The sequence below is a fragment of the Phocoena sinus genome, chromosome 2, assembly GCF_008692025.1.
Source record: "Phocoena sinus isolate mPhoSin1 chromosome 2, mPhoSin1.pri, whole genome shotgun sequence".
NCBI lineage: Eukaryota > Metazoa > Chordata > Mammalia > Artiodactyla > Phocoenidae > Phocoena > Phocoena sinus.
In genome coordinates this window covers 67,723,413-67,740,410 of record NC_045764.1, presented here as the reverse complement: position 1 = coordinate 67,740,410, position 16,998 = coordinate 67,723,413, and the positions used below count along the sequence as shown (strand labels likewise).

Below are 16,998 nucleotides of genomic sequence, written 5' to 3'. Positions count from 1 at the left end.
GGGGTGACGGATGGCTCTGGATGCCCTCTAAGCAGCTGCTGTCAGCTTCCCTCGACCATAAAAACTTGGCATTTGGTGTGCACTACTCAAATATTGATTTTTTTCTCCTCTTCCTTTTTATAATTATTGTCAAGAACGTGAGTGGACATTGAATCTTATTATAATATGTTATCTGCTGCTCCATCTAGTGAAATATCTTACCTGTTGATCAGAAGTTTCTGCTGAAAACCATCAGAAGGCTGAAGAATTAAAGCTGAAGGGTCCAAAGACAAAGAAAATTTCAGTGGAAGATTGTATAGGAAAGTGGGTAGAAGTGTGGTTCTGGAATCCTTGTCATGGGCCTCCTTCCCTTCCATTGAAGAATATTGAGGAAAACAGCATGTAACAGTTCCAGTCACTCATTCCTCTTCTCACGCTCCCCTTTCTGTAATTGTCTTAACTTGACTTTTTTCTATTGTCATTTTTTTGTCTAAAATTTTATATAACTTATTGCAAAAAGGAGCTGTTAAAATGACCTTTGGCAGATGATGGATCGACTAGTTCAGCCTTTTGCAAGGTCTGTGAAGGGATCCAGCTGTCTCAGATTACCATGCCTAAATGTGCATTTTCCAAGGTTGTCAGTGATTGCAGTGAATGTGAAACTGGCAGACAAAGTGAAGTGTTTCCCACTGAATGAGGCATTGTTGAGCTTGCTTTGTGCTCAGAGCTATCCTGAACAACCATGAGATTGACAAAACAAGATGGAACAGGTGCTAGCAGTCCCAGCTAAGCATTTTATTATTTTGATGGATTTCAGACTGATTTTAAAGTTTTTCCAAGAGCACATGTCCAAATCGTGTATACACACAAACACACAAAATTTGGACTTTAAAGAAAGGAAAAAAAAACATTAAATCAACAAAGTCTTGATATGAAGAATAAAGAAATAAAGAGAAGACAAAGCAGGCATTTGACAACCCATATTCCAGTGTTTGAAGGATTGTCAGTGGAGAGGCAAGCTGCTACTTTATGACTGACGGGCTGAGCTTTCTGAAGCTAACGAAAAAACAAAAAGCCCGTGGTTTTCTATTCAGTATAAAGAAGAGTTTTTTAATGGATAGATCCCTGCACCCTTCCTACTCAACAGTGCAGTCATCCTTTTAGAGGTAAAAAAAAATGCCCACATCCCTAGGGGCATTTAAGTAGTGACTGAATACTTGTCTCAGGTTTGTTTCTTTTTAAGAAATACTTTGTAGAAGAGACAGGTGTAAGGTTAGACAAGATGCAGTCATTTATTCATTTAGTCATTTAGCAGATTTTTGTTGAGTGCCCATTATGTGGCAGGCACTGTGCTAGTCACTGGGGGCATTGCTAGGAATGAAAGTGACAAAATCCCTGCTTTAATGGAGCCTACATTATAAAGAAGGGCGCTTGGCAATAATAACTTTTTAGACAGAAATAAACAGCACCGTATGAGAGGAGTAACTGAGTGGTGTCGGGTTGCTTTTGAGTTGAGATCTAAAAGATAAAAGGGGCCAGTGTTTTAGTGACATCTGTCAACTCTAAAATTCTGAGTGTGATAATTTGAGGAACCGCTGCTGCTACCTTTGAGATACTGAGCAATAAAAACCACTGCTCGTAGAGATCTATCAATACTCAAATCCAGTGACCTGAAATTGGCTTTAAAAATCCTCTCAGGGCTTCCCTGGTGGCGCAGTGGTTGAGAGTCCGCCTGCTGATGCAGGGGACACGGGTTCATGCCCCGGTCTGGGAGGATCCCACATGCCGCGGAGCGGCTGGGCCCGTGAGCCATGGCCCCTGAGTCTGCACGTCCGGAGCCTGTGCTCTGCAACAGGAGAGGCCACAACAGTGAGAGGCCCGCATACCGCAAAAAAAAAAAAAAAATCCTCTCAAAGATCCTACAGACTGTTTTCCATACTTTGGTTCTGAACTGAATAATAATAACTTTAACATTTTTTTAGCATTTAATTAGAAAAATCTTTTGCACTCCATATCTTGTATTTAGAGACTAGAGTGTTTTTTAACTAGAAGAGAGACATTAGAACTTGTTAAATCAGATCCCTCCTCCTACCAGTGAGGAAGCTCGGGTCCAGAGAAGGGAAGGACTGTGCCCACAGATACAGCATAAGCGATGAGGACTGGCAGCTGGGACCTCTGATGTGGAGTGGAGTGTGCTTTCCCCTATTCCTTGCTGTTGACATCTTCTCGCTCAGTGTCATTCTAGAAGGATGACAACGTACATAACACTTTACAAAGCCATTTGATATTCATTATCTCATTTAAGCTTCTCCCCACTGTGATGGAAATGACCAAAAAATCAGTAATTTAAGTTACCCAAGATTATTCCACCAACTTTGATCTATAAGCATCGAAGTTCCTTCCTATTTTGCAAATAAGGAAACTGAGATCCAGAGAAATTAAAGGACTTTTCCAGAAAGATTAGGTGACTAGACCAGGGAGCCACAGTTAAATGTCTGACTCTGGATGAAAGTCTGCTTCTTCCACTATGCTGTAGAAAAGAAGTAGATCAGTAGTTTGAAAAAAGGAGAGAGAAATGGTAACTGTAAATGGGCAGGAAATCAGGTAAAGGGAAAGGCTGGTTTATTGTGACTCTGCTCATAGTCAACACTGCTTTTCACAGGATTGCTACCTACACTCTTCCTATAGTTGGTTCAGCTTTACTGTATTTTTTTTAAATAGATTAATTAATTAATTAATTAATTTTTGGCTGCGTTGGCTCTTCGTTGCTGTGTGCGGGCTTCCTCTAGTTGTGGCGAATGGGGGCCACTCTTCGTTGCAGCGTGCGGGCTTCTCATTGCGGTGGTTTCTCTTTGTTGCCGAGCACGGGCTGTAGGTGTGCAGGCCTCAGCAGCTGTGGTTCACGGGCTCTAGAGCACAGCCTCAGCAGTTGTGGTGCACGGGCTTAGTTGCTCCGTGGCATGTGGGATCTCCCCGGACCAGGGCTCAAACCCGTGTCCCCTGCACTGGCAGGCGGATTCCCAACCACTGCGCCACCAGGGAAGCCCAGCTTTACTGTATTTTGAAATGTACAATTGCTGTTGTTTTTCAGAAGCCCAGACCTAGCTTATTTTTTTTTTAGGAAACACAAAAATTAACCTAATCTCCAGTATGTCTACTATAATAAAATGGAAGCAGGTAGATGAGAGTTCCATCTAATCAGTAAACATTTATGTAGTGCTGCCTTGTGTTGGCAGTAGGGATACAAACTTTGCCCTCAGGAGCTCCTTGACTAGAAGGGAGAAAGATAAGTAAAAGTGCAGTGGAAAATCGCATAGGACTGGGCAGATGAGTGGGAGGGCTGACATCAATGTCAAGGATAGCATTTCAGTTATCTATTACTCTTAATAAATTATCCAACATTAATAGCTTAAAATAACCTTTTTTTTTTCCTCAGGATTCTGTGGGTGGTGAGGGTGTAGTCAGATGGTGGTTAAGAAGGGAAATCCAAGATGACTTCACCTGCATGCGTGGAGTCTTGGTGTGGGGATGGCCACTCCATACCTCTCCCTTCCTTTCTTCCCTCCCCCCTCTCTCAGGAGCAGCAACACACAGAGAGGCCAGAAGTGTGAGCATATTACCTGATTATGACTCTCTTGACTTTGAAAAGTCTGGAAATACAAGTGTGGCTTAGACTGCGCTCGATAGACTATACCCCAGCACTGATGTTTTCTCAAGTGCCTGTAGCTACATGACTCCAGTGAGCAGTTTAGAAATGGAGGACACCCCACCAAGCTGGGTCTCTAGGGGCTGTTATCAGGATTAAAGCCACCCACTGTTAGAGCACACAGGTCAGCGTTATACAAACATATTGAAAGAGTGTCATTTCTTAATTCTTACTGTAAAATGGTTATTGAATTAAGCACATGAGATGGATTTGGGGGCAGTTAACTCTAATCTTTTCCCTTCTTGTACCCCTTCAGTCTTTAACAAGAAATAAGCCATCTAAATTAATCATAATGCTGAAGTATGTGAAAGTGATTATTCTAAGCAGTGAAGTATGTGTAAGAGGGCCTTACCAGTTAAAACAGTCAGCCCCTAATACTGAAAAGTTTGTATACTATGTTTATTAAAGTATTGTAGCTTTAATAGTAGAAGCAACCAAGCCATGCAGCACCAAGTTGACCAAGCTCTAGGAGACATCATCATCAGGGCGTATATCATAATCAACAAATGCTCAACATTAGCCCACTGCAAAATACTATTTCTGGTGTCATGGAGAGCATATGAAAGTTTATGACTTAGAGTTTGCCCTTAAACAAGTGAAATTTACCGGCATTAGAGATACAGGAAGATAGTTACCAGGTGGGATGTGATACACTGCCCAGTGAATGGTATGAACAGGGAGGGTATGGAATTTGTCCTCACAATTGTTTTCTGGGACTAACTCCCAACAGAAGAGGAGGAATAATTTGAAACAAACTCTGAAAGGATAGGTAGCTTGGAGTCATCTATTCATCCATTACACTATCTCAGATTCCACCTAGGAAAACCACCCTTAGTATTGCATTTTGAGTTGTTCAAAATTTGAAGAACATTTATTTTTCTATTAGAAAAGTAAAATGTCTGCTGTCATCCATCATGACTGAACTTTATCTCTCTTTAATTCAGAGTCTCTCACTGAATTTCCTCTCAAGGCACAGAACACCATCAAAAGAGACCTTTGCAGTTGTTTCTAAGTGACTTTTAGAAATTCAGTTATATACCCAGATATTATTTAATTAGCATTACTCTGAGTGAAGCTACTGATGGAAATCAACTTGAAACACTTAGAATGTCTTCAGAGCTACAAAAGTGGGTCTATTTAAATGGAGGGTTAGTGGGGGTTCCGTTTTTTTTTTATCAATTAACTGCCTCATATTTAGTATGGCCTAGTTGAAGTTATATATTGCATTTAAACCACAGTGTTCCACTAAAAAATAATTCAGAGTTTTTGATCTAATACAGTATAGACAGACAGATTGATATATACACACACATACAAACACACGCACACACATATAGACACATATATGCATACATATACATATATATGCATAAACACACACAAATTCTTTTTTAAAGAGAAAAAAGAAAATGATGCAAGTGAAATAGCATTATGGGAGAGGAAGGAGAATTATGTTTTTTAGGACAGCAGGGTTAGAAAGACCAAGCAACATTTAAAGATTCAAAACAATAGCATTTAGTGTGAAATCTACTTTTTATCATCCTTACCCAGCCATCAGAATGAAGAAAGACAGTGTCCAGCTGTAGCAATAGTTTGGTAGCAGGAGAATTAGAAGTAAAGGTACTAATGCCTGAGGGGTGGGTCATGAATTAATAATTGCTATGTGGCGGATGAGCCCCGTCAGAAGAGCTGAAAATGAGGAAGTTGCCTTGCAGAGCGCTATCAATCACTCAGTGACCATAACTTCCAGTAATTAGTGTATTTTATGGGCCTTTGCTTCAGTGGCTCGAAAGCACATATGCTCCAGTCACAGCTAAACTTTACCAGAGTAATATTCCAGGATGATTTATCCTCCTGCTGCACTGGGATATAACCCTATATTAGGTGAAGATTGTGAACTAAGCTGCAATAAAGTGTAAGTTTAGGTACAGTTTGCCCAGGTTGAGACCTCAATGTATCATGCTTTTCAGCATGCATGGTTAGACTACAGCAAGCAATCATTTTTAACAGTAAAACAAATAAAGCAATTAAAGGAACAGCATTAGGATATTGTACTTGTGAATTACTGTTGCCCTGGCCCCATTTAAGTGTCCACTGTAATAAACCCATTTCTAATTTAAAAAGAGAAAAAAAACCCCACTGTATTAGAAACATTTATTTGTGATGCTATCTTTTCTCCATTATTATTAGTAATCTGTGGGATAGAATGCAGGACCTTCTGAATGATGGATAAATGTTTGATTTATTTCTTTGTGCTACTGTGCTTGGGATCTTTAAGTTAAAATAAATTTACTTTTTATTAATGGACTCTGGTGAGGATGAATAGTTCTTTTTAAAATATTGGGACCTCTTAAGAAGCACTCCTGGTGGGAAACTCACATTTAGGCTCTTTCTACACAAAGAAAATGTTGTGAGCTCTCCAGAGCACTTGGCACCTTTTGAACAGGCGTCGTGAGTTATTTGCCGTGGTTCATTCACCCTCTGCGCTAGAAGTCTCTGGGGCCTTTGCAGACAGGGGCCTTTGCCATTGCCAAAACATCTGTAGAGCCCAGAGTTACCAGTAATTTAACAAGCTTTGCCACCAACCTACAGTATGACCTTGGGCAAATTAATTAAGCTTCTTGTGCCTCCAATGGGCCATAATTCTGTTTGTGTTAAAGAAATCCTTGGAGTTATAGGAAAGCATTATGTGAAAAGAAGTATAAATTGAATAGGGAAAACATATGCATGGTTCCACTGAATTCTTTTTAGGGTGAAATGTTTCTACACTACTTTTAATGATGGTTGTTCTTGAATTTCCTTAAATAGACACCGGTGATAAGCTGATTTCACCAAGCATGGATGGGAAGGTGTACACAGTTTGATGCTTTTGTTATATTTAATATTCCGTCTTTAATTTGCAATGTATTATAATGTCACACAAGTTAAAACAATAATAGTAAAACAAACTAATTGTCTTTAATTAAAGTGAATTAGGTTTTGATTTTAATATATTTGATGTAGTGAAAACTGATAGTGTGGAGGGTCCCAAAGGTTATTAGGGCATATTTCTATTGGGCCTGATGGTGTTAGTAATAACCCTCTTCCTCATAGTTCTAGACATGAACAAATATGCCACTTCATCCGTCTCTGTTACTCGCACTTATGCCCCTCCGCAGGGGTTGCACATTCCACAAGTTATCAGCTAATGGCGTTATACATTAAAAATTGAAGCTTTCCTCACTCCGAGGCCTTTCAAGTCTTTGTTCTTAAGCCCAAGACACTTTGGAGTGCAGCTGCAAACTATAGGCAGAAGATTAAATTAATTTGTAACTCTTTTTTTTTGGTACTGCATTACTAAATCCTCCACATTTAATTGAAACCCTACTTCAAGATGCTTTGTGTTTCTGTGTTCTTTGTTGTCAATTTAACCTCCAAAGCACTTGAACACTGGTAAATTGCTGTTATATCCTTTGGATTGTTTTTAAACCATACAGTAAGAGGACAGTGAAATTGATACACGGGAAGAAAAGAAAAATCTTAGGGTAGATTTTGAGGTATTTAGTATTTATTATGGTCCTTCGCTAGCATAGTTTCAGATGATTTAAACTCTCTCTAGGACTGTGTAAATTGGTCTTGGGATGAAATCTCACCTAGGGAATTTTATGTAATCCAGTAGTTAAGTCTGATTTTTTAAAGTTTCCCTGTGTCTGAATGTCCCAAAGTGGCTGCTGCATTTCTGTAAAATAAAGGTTTAACTGCAGTGCACAATCTAAATGCAAAATCCTTCGATGGAAATTTAATTGTGTAAAATGTGCACAAGGGTAATTAAGAACAAATTTTAGAACATTTCAGACTATAAAGTCCTCCTTCAGCTAGATCACTGGCTATATTGAAAATGCTTATTTTCAATTTGCAGTTTTGCTGAGAAACATAGAATATGTCTAAATTAAGAATTTATAAAATCCAGTGCTCTTCAGTATAGCTGTAAATTTAAAGCTACTCCCACATTGTTGATATTCTGAGTTGGTCAGTTGATCACCAAAAACATATCCTGAGTTTGTGTCCTGCACTTGCTTTCTGGTTACAATGTATGTTTTCTCTTTATCATTTATGACTTCATGACAATAATTATTCTTATTATCAACAGAAGCCATCTTTGTTGCTTTGTAAATAAACATCTTCTACCCTTTTTGTTAAAATACAAAGGTTTCTATCACACGTTTGTTATGTATTTGGCAATTGTTATAATCGCACTCACACATATATTGGTTGTTTAAATGATAAAGTCCAACCTATTCAGATACTGCTAACTCAAGAGTATTTCATAGATTATGGTTGGACAAATCAAAGATCAATAAGATAACACTGAGGAGCAGTCCTAGTTTTACAGTGAAAGGTTAGTGGTTTACTGTTATTTAAGTGTATTCCCAACTGGTAAATGTTTTTAGAGCATTCTTTTTCTGCCTTTTGCATAGTAAATCTCCCACCACGAACAGAGTATTTAGCACTTTGCTGAATCTTATGTATTTAGAATTAAAATGCACTTTTTTATTTAACATTAAATAGAATCCACTCCCTCCCTCATCTCTACCTCCACTTCCCCAAAATAAAGCTTTTCCAAATCTTTTACAATGTGAGCCGCTCCCCTGCTGGGAATGAAAAGGATGTTAGAGGCATTTGATGAATTGCTGGCGCTTCTGTGCGCCCACATTTTTCAATATACGTTTTTTTAAACTGGACTTAAGCTGCCTAAATTTAAATGCTTCTTTTGTAAAGATGATGAAGAGGGCAAAGACTTCCATTGGCTAAGCCCTAATCTGTTTGCTTTGTTGTGATTCTTTTTTTTTCTCTTCTTTAACCCATTTATAAATCTGCATCTACATACAAAGGTCATTGGTTGGCTGAACTTAAACCATTTTACTCAGTAAATTTAATTAAGAAAATACAGTGCAACTCATAAGCAAATGAGTTTTTTCCGAGTTTTAAACCAAACCACCCTCTTGAGTGCTGATTGCCTTGCCCGACCCCTGGTGATACAGAAACAGGCAAAATTAAAAAGGACATTAAAGCTTCATTAAATCTGAAACACATTTAGTACAGTGACATATCTGCAGGCCATTTCAGAGAAGATTACATACTCTCTTTTGTAAGTTTCCTAATTTATAATACCTTGACAATAAAAACTGGGGAAATGCAAGTAGATTAATAGACCAGTAAGGGTAAAAGATACAGAATGGCCCCAGGTCCATCTGTCTCTGAAATATTCACTCATAGCATATGTACTCCCTCTTCCCCATAAAGGGTTCAGTGTTTATTTTGACTTTTGACAGCCTCAGCCATATCTGCTAAGAGCCCTTTTCCTTTTTTACCTTCTCTTAATTGAACTTGATAAAGAGGTTCTAGGGCTTAGCTATATATTTCCCTCTATTTGGCCACCAGATAAATAGTGTAGAACATAAACATTGCAGCTGCATTCAACCTGAAAGGGCAGAGACATACATGGAAGGCAGCTCCCTCTCCCAGGGCCTTAAAATGACTGCTTGTGGTGCCAGCCTTATAGCACCGCTGCCAGTTTTCACTCGTGTGGAATTGGAATCCTTGGCTTGCCACCGGAGCAGCCCAGTGGTGACGCTGTGGGAGAGGAAATGATTGTTGCGCGTCTCTGGTCAAGAACAGGGGACCATTCTCTGCCCTCAGATTGAAAAGAGGTCAGACCTGCAAGGTGCCTTAGAAACAGTCCTCGCAGGAATGTAGTTGACAAGTAAGACTGAGCTTCCACAGGATATCAGGAAAGTGCACGTGAGTAAAGCCAGTTCCAAGAATGTTGAGGTCACTAGTTCAAGCATTGCCACCTGTTCCCAAGCAGGCTGGTACAGAGATGCTCCCTGCTGAATTTTCTCTCTGTTCTCTTGATGGAGGTCTCTTACAGAGTAAATGAATATCATCAGCCAGCCTAATTACCTTTTACCAGCTGTGAGAGGGGGCCACGTAGACGAGTGCACATTCCCAAGTCTGCTGTCGCCTTGCCTCTCCATAGAATAGTGATGACTTGAGAATTTGAGGCTTTGTGTTGAAGTGGAAAAAGTTCACATTTTTCACCTCATCCTACTCTTTTTTTTTTTTTAAAGTCTTCCTTTTATCATTGCTGAGTTCTTTAATCTACAAGAACCAATGGCCAGTGTTGGCACTGGCCAGCTAGTTTAGACCTTAACTGCATATATGGTGGGCAAGTTTCTTCTGCTGGTAAGCTACGTGGACAGAATTCTTCCATAGGCCCTAATGACATGTTCAACATATACCAGAGTGAATGGTGCAGCACCTGTAGAAGGACTTCAGATAGGATGTTCTAAACGTTTTCTAGTAGTTATTAAGCTGTCAGCTTTTTCAGGCGAGAGACCCTCCTCTTGCTACTTTTTCCAAATGAAAGAATGTGCAAAACTCATAATCTGCAGATGGGTGTGATGATAGGTGACAGCTTTTGGTGAGCTGTCACTGCCTGTCAGTTCAGTACAGAATGGTGCAAATGCCTAGCCCACCCATTACTGCCACAAAAGACCACAGTGGCTCTTTCTGAATCAATGTGCACATTCTCATTGGCCAGAAACACACTGTGTTTACAGAATGTAAGTCAAATCAATAACCTGTTTTGGGTGAGGGTGGAGTGGAGGCAGTGGAGAGCTGAGTCCCTCCCCTTCCTAACTAATAGCAGCATATAGACAACAGACATAATCACACAAAACTGTGAAAGGGAGTTTGATTAACATCCATACTCTCTTTCCTTCACTCTATAGTTGAACAGATTAATGACATCCAGCAAATGAAACAATGATGGTATAACTTTATGTCTTGAAAATCTGAGAATTCTGAGTATACAAGAAATGAGTACAAGGTAACAAATCTTACCAAGTATTCATATATATATATATATATATATATATATATATATATGTACACGCACACATATATATACACACACACACACACACATCCAAATGAGTGTTGGCCCTTTCCAAGTAGTCACCTTACATGGTCATATGGTTTATTCCTATTACATTGCTGTCGCTCAAACTGGTATTAGAACTTTAAAAATTAACCTCAGCATCTTCATGTCTATCCTTATTAAGGAACAAAATATTTTTTCTTTGAATTTGGCTTTGGGTTTTGGTAATACCCGTAGGCCGTTCAGACCTTAGTCAACAAATAATTTGCATGATCAAAAAACAGAGGGGTATGATTTTAAGCTCAAGATAAGATGCAGTTCTAATAAAATGAAGTAGTTGTTCTTCTGTGACTTGAAATGATTCTAAAAGCAGTTCCAAAAGAGGAGTTCAGAAATGTTTGAGCAGTGTCAGTGTCTTTGAGATAAGTGCACAACTTCTCAAGATCTAGAAAAGCAATGTAATATGCTGGAAAGAACCCTGGACTACGTTGCAAGTCTTGGGGTCAGTCCCCAGGCTTCTGCTGATTAACTGTGTGGAAACATCTTCAATGGGACTCTGGGGTTCTGATCTGTAAAACAGATTGATGTTTCCTTGGATCCATTCTAGCTTCAAAGTTCCCTGATGTAGTGATTCTACTTTGAAAATATTTACAAATACCTATAAAGGATTTCAGACCTGACGATGGGCCACATTATGAAGTTGCAAAATTTAGCCACAGTTCTCTTTAAATAAATTATGGTATGTTTGGTAAATTTGATCTTATCGCTTCATATCAATCCTATTCCTGGTTGAATCATTTTGTTTTCACAGGTGAGAATTCAAAGACCAAAATTAAGTGAGTGGCCTAGAAACACATAGCAGTTTACTAATTAAATAAAATTGGAAGCTGTAAGGATTCAGTTACCCAATTTCAGACCTATAGTTCCAACTTCATAGTCTTGAACTGCCACTTTCCCACTAGTAGTAGCTCTTTTCTTCTAAATATGAATGGATGAAAAAAACTAACAAATAAATGAAAATAATGGCAAAATTTTCTATTTCACATGGCCCACTCCCCATTTCCTACAGCTCTTCCTATAATACTTATAACTGAAAATTCTACAGAGCTGTGGACTAGGAGCAATTAAGTGTTTCCATTTTTACAAGAGGAAAAGCCAACAGTATCCTATGGTTTTACATCTCTGTTTAGAAGAAACTGTCGTACACTTGTAAATGTGAATAATGCCCGTACAGCTGACAATATTCCTAAGAGAAACTATGTAAGGATAGTGTTTAGTTGTTAAAAATAGAATATTTTATCAGGGATACAACATTGTCCAATGTAAATGTTCATTCTATATATAGCTTTCAATGTAATTACAGCAATAATTTAGTTTGTGCATTTAAGATTGTGAGCTTTTTATATTTGCTGGATGTAATTCTGAAATTTAGTACTTGTCTGTCTTAAGATCTGCCCTGCATGCAAATCTATAACTAGACAAATATTATTTCCTTTCTCAGCTTGCTCTTGGGAGGTTTCCATATCCTCAGGTAAGATTGTTCATTACTGCCGTTTTCCACTGTGACATTCATTCCTATGTATGAAGTGCAGGGAGCAATTGTGAACATTTGAGCCACATACAAATAAATCTGTCCTGTTAAATTGAAAAGTGATATCTTAAAGGAGTCATTTAGGAGTCTCTATTGATTTTTGATTTTTTTATACTCCAGATTTTTTTCCTCTTTGTTAAAGGTTGAAAGCCATCATTGTGCTCTTCCTTTGTGTGGCACTGGTAATGTTTTTCCTCATCCCAACCCAGTAGCATGTGCTCTTACTGAGGTTGGAAAAGGGACACAGCCTCTTCTTGACACACTATTTGCGTTTTTGGATTCAATTAGTTATTTGAATTAAAGGATTGAGGTGAAGGGTGAAAATATCTAATCTAAGTCATTATTTTTGCTAAGCAAATAGATGGACCCCCAATTTTATGTGGCTGTGATTTCGAACATTTTCTTTTTAAAAAATTTGCCCTTCCTATTTACATTTCTAGGAAAATAAAATGTCCATTATGTTACCATTGCTGATAATAATCTCTATAGTAATTTCTTTAAGATTTTTATTATAGAAGGGTGCTAGCACTTAAAATATAAAGCTATTTTGTGGTTTGAAAATGATTCCCCAGTGTGTGTGGGGAAATAAGTGAAATGTCTAGAGGGATGAAAAATGAATGGTTTGACTGTTGGTTGATGCTCCCTGTTTTTCTGGCATCTTGGTCTGTACAGGCCAAAGTGCCCGGAGGCATGTCTGATTTAAAGGTGGTGTTGGTCTCTGCTCTTTAAGCATCTATTAACTTGCTATTATTATGCAAATACGTGTTGTGTTACACATACTAATTTATGCATGGTTAGATTATGCAGATGTGTCACAAACATGGTTATTGAATAATAGGATGGGGCTCATTCTCTCTACCATCTTTATAAGCAGTTTTAAGCAAATTGTCCTGGTACCCATGTGGACATTTCACACGCTGAAATGTCTCTTTTGTATCCTTTTTCTTTTACAGTTAAAGCCATCAGATAAGTGGAGGAGAAACCATCCAAGTTGTTAGGTTCAAGAGTGTCAGTCTCACTTTTCAAATTTGTAGGATTCTTTGTTTAAACATAATCTTTTCCTTAAAGAGAAGATCCTAAGTGTAATCACTTGGCATGCGTGCTCGCATTTAGTGAGATTTTACTGTGTACAGCCTTGCTGCTTAGCTCTAGGTAGCCCATCAAATTAAAATCACATTTTCAGGATTTATAGCTCGTTAGAATATTTATCTTGGTAAGCCTCTTATTCTGTCAGTAATTTTTAAACAATTCACTGTTTGGCCAGTGTACGCATTCCCCTCAAATTTTGTAAATGAAGAGAAGAGGCACTATATAACTTCTCTCTCAAACAAGTCTTAATAGAAAACTTGTATAAGCCATCTAAGAAAAAAAAATACCAAAGATTGGGAGTGTAGCTGTATTCTTGAGATTCCTCATGCCTAGAGTATTTAATCAGTGAGATTTGATAAGTGATAAGTCTAAGAAACGATTGCATTTGACAAATGAAGCTTTTGAAGGCTCTGGTCGAATTTAGAAAGAGGCTGTCTACCTTTGCAGTATTGTTTTCTGGAATGTTTAAGTATATGTTTACTTGATCAGTCGAGTGGAAGTTGGAAAATTCTAATGTGTTGAACTCCCTAGGTAGCAATCACTGTTATGCCAGAGTGAGGGGAAAACTGTATTCCTTGAATCGTGATAGAATATTGTCACCAAATTGGGACTTTGATTTCAAATAATAGAAGCAGCTTTGATGCCATCAGGTCTGTTTCCCAGGTCTTTCAACAGAAGTTTGTGCACTTCATTGCTGGAATCATTAATGACTTTTGATGGAGTTGGCATTTATTTTACAGGGTTTGTACTATAGACTGAAGATTGGGAAAGGTTACTTTATAGATTCCTTTTCTACCCTTTTGTCTTCAAATAAAGCACATGAAGAAAAGTGTTTATTTTTATAGTATCGCAGGGACTGGATTATGAAATAATACCTTCTCTTTGGCCCATATTATCTCATTTGAACCCCTAACCACTCTGTGTGATAGCCTCCCCTCAGAAATTGGACAAACAGGATGGTTGATTTGCTCATTGTGGTACTGTAGGTGGTTTGGGGCCATTGAATCCCAAGTGGAATAGGCAGGAGTGAATCACACACTCTCAGGAGTGGAAGGTGATCTCAGACAACATCGAATCAAACCTCTCTACAATATCTCTGAAAAGCAAAGTTGAACACCTCCAGTAATAGGTAACTCACTAGTTTACAAAGCAACCATAGAGTCAAAGCTTTATTTACCGGGCTGAGGACTGCCTCATCTTAATTATTACCCACTGGTCTGGCCCTTGAACACATGAAAGATTTTCATATATCCTTAAGATCTCACAGTTTTGCATCCCTTATGTACCCAGGGCTGGGTACTCAAAGTCAAATCAGGGGACTAGATCTCAGCTGCCTTCACTAGTGGCAAGCTGAGGAGACTGGCCTGTTTGAAAGAACTCTAGACCAGGAGCTAGAAGATTAGGATTAGAACCCAGCTCTAACAAGCTCCGGTCACTGCAGGCCTTAATTCTTGCTTTGGCCTGTTTCCTCATCTCTAAAATGAGCGTCCTGATACCTGCCTTTCCTATCTGATTAGAAGTATGCAGATCAAATAAGATTATGGATATGAATTTCTAATCCTCAACCAAAGGTTGCAAGAGGCTGTGCTTGCAACCTGCCAGCTGCAGCTGGAGCAGAGTGTAAAATGAGCAGAAGGGAAAGAGGGGAGGCAAGGCCAGCATACAGACTCGTCCTTCCCCCAGCCCAGCGTCAGTGCTGCTGACAGCGTTGTTAGCAGCGTCTCTTCCTGCCGGTGACACAGTGTGTATCTGGTGGGGATGCAGATGAGGGAGGGGTGTTGGGAAGATAGCAGGGAGAGTCAGTAGCTGGGGACCAACATAAAGGTTAAAGGACTGGATTTTTATTGAGATAATCGTTCTCCATGAATATCATTGTTTGGGGGGTTGGGTTTTTATCTGTTATTTGAAAACACTGTCTATTTTAGTTTCCTTTAGGCCTTAAAGTTGCGTAGCCTCACTGGCATGCAGTTTAGGGCTCTATGGAAAGAAAGGTTAGGAGCCATTATAGATACACGGTCTTATTACTACAGCTTATAATAGGAGGAACAACGATGTCAGATTCACCTAGCACCTTTCCGACATCCAGCTCCAAAGCACTTGTTGTTATCTGACTCGGGACTGTTATTTCCAGCCTCCAGGTGAGCAGACTGAGTCTCAGAGAGATGAGGCGCCTTGCCTTGGGGATGAATGGGTACAGTTAGATCTAGGGCTTGCAGGCGACTAAACCAAATGACTGGCTCTGTGAACTCTGATTTTGGTTTGCTGTTCAAACCACTGCCCTCCTTCCCACTCAGCCCCACCAAGCCCTTCTCCTGGCTCTCCTTCTCTGCCCTCAGGAGGCCTCCTGTGTAGATGAGAAGGGTTGTGCCACGGAAGATGATGACAAGACCATTCATTCCCTAGAGCCCTTTTGCTTTTCTTACCATGTGTTTAGCAGAGTGATGGATCTGGAGGGACCCAGAGCTCTCACTGACCCCAGTGCCATTAAACTCTGCATGCCTGTGAAGGATATTCCGCAATAGCATAATGAAAACTTGTGTTTTTAAACATCTGGTAAACAGTATCTCAATTTCTTGAACAATTCAGCTTTAATAGTCATCGGGGAAAATGTGCAAGTCCGGACAAGGACTAGAGCTGTGTATAGTTAATCATGTAGATCCAAATCCAGTTGACTTAAAAAACGTGATGGTGGGCAATGGTTTGTCTAACGACACCATAATTTAGGAGAAATGAAAAAGATTGCCTGCTAAAAACTGTCATCCTTCATTCAAACTTGACAACAGTACCCTGCATTAGGATGATAGTAAATCCATCACGGAGACTTCTCAGGGGATGTGCCAGCTCTGGCATTTGGAAATTGGTAAGCAAGATGCCACAGGAAAGTGAAGATAATATAGATACAAATGTATTTAAGGTACTTTTGCATGTGTAAAAATGTTCTTCTTTTGGCTGCATTTCCCGATCTTGGTTAATAAGTTACATCAAAATGACCTGAAGTTAAAAAAAGGAAAAAAATCTGAGCAAATAGTGCCCCTGGTATTGTAAAGCTTTGAATGTTTTCACACCCCATTAATTTATTACTTCTCTTTCTTCATCTTTAAATTTCATTTTTTTTTTTCAAAAATTCCGACTCCCTGCTGCTGCAGTGATTTTCATCTTGTTGTTAATTTTCCCTGCTCCATATGGAGCTCCAGACATTTCACCTGGAGGCTGTACTAGATTTTGCTGTAGTGATTGTACTTCCGGAGGCCAAAACTGTCATTTAGGGTTCCTGGTGCATCTGTCTGCGCCAGGCTTTTCACTGGCATGGGAGAGTGTGAATAACAAATTGGATGCACCTGAGATTCAGATGATTAGTGTGTTCTGTGAATCTCCACGACTTGTAAGCAGATAGCTCTGGGGGGCCGGGTGGGGGGGGGGGAGGCGGGGAGGGCTAAACAGCGACTGGGTGAATCTGTACTCACACCTTACATTTGGGGCTTTGCGAGGGAAGTGCAAACATCCTAGGCAGTCTGAGTGCAGAGAGAGTAACAAATATTTCATCCTGCCTTGTCATTGATTAGAAAAGAGACTTTAATTTCATTTCACCCCATGTTGTGATTAATTTGCATTCTTTGTCAGAAGTTAATGGAGTTTTTTATGGTTCACTCTGAAATCCTTGAAGACATCAGACTTGATCTGATGTTTATACAACCGCCAGCGGAATTTTTT

The 16,998-nt window shown here is 39.3% G+C and overlaps 1 protein-coding gene across 6 annotated transcripts in view; it reads left to right on the top strand.

Moving 5' to 3' along the window:
- The window catches only part of MAP2K5 (mitogen-activated protein kinase kinase 5), a 269,304-nt gene that overhangs the window by 177,434 nt on the left and 74,872 nt on the right, over positions 1–16,998 (top strand). For 4 of the 6 annotated variants that reach the window (XM_032622664.1, XM_032622662.1, XM_032622660.1 and 1 more), the window contains one exon: positions 12,109–12,138. The exons of the other annotated variants lie outside the window; for them this stretch is intronic. In XM_032622664.1, the coding sequence (XP_032478555.1) occupies positions 12,109–12,138 (30 nt within the window). The remainder of the gene's footprint in view (positions 1–12,108; positions 12,139–16,998) is intronic. 6 annotated transcript variants of the gene reach the window in all.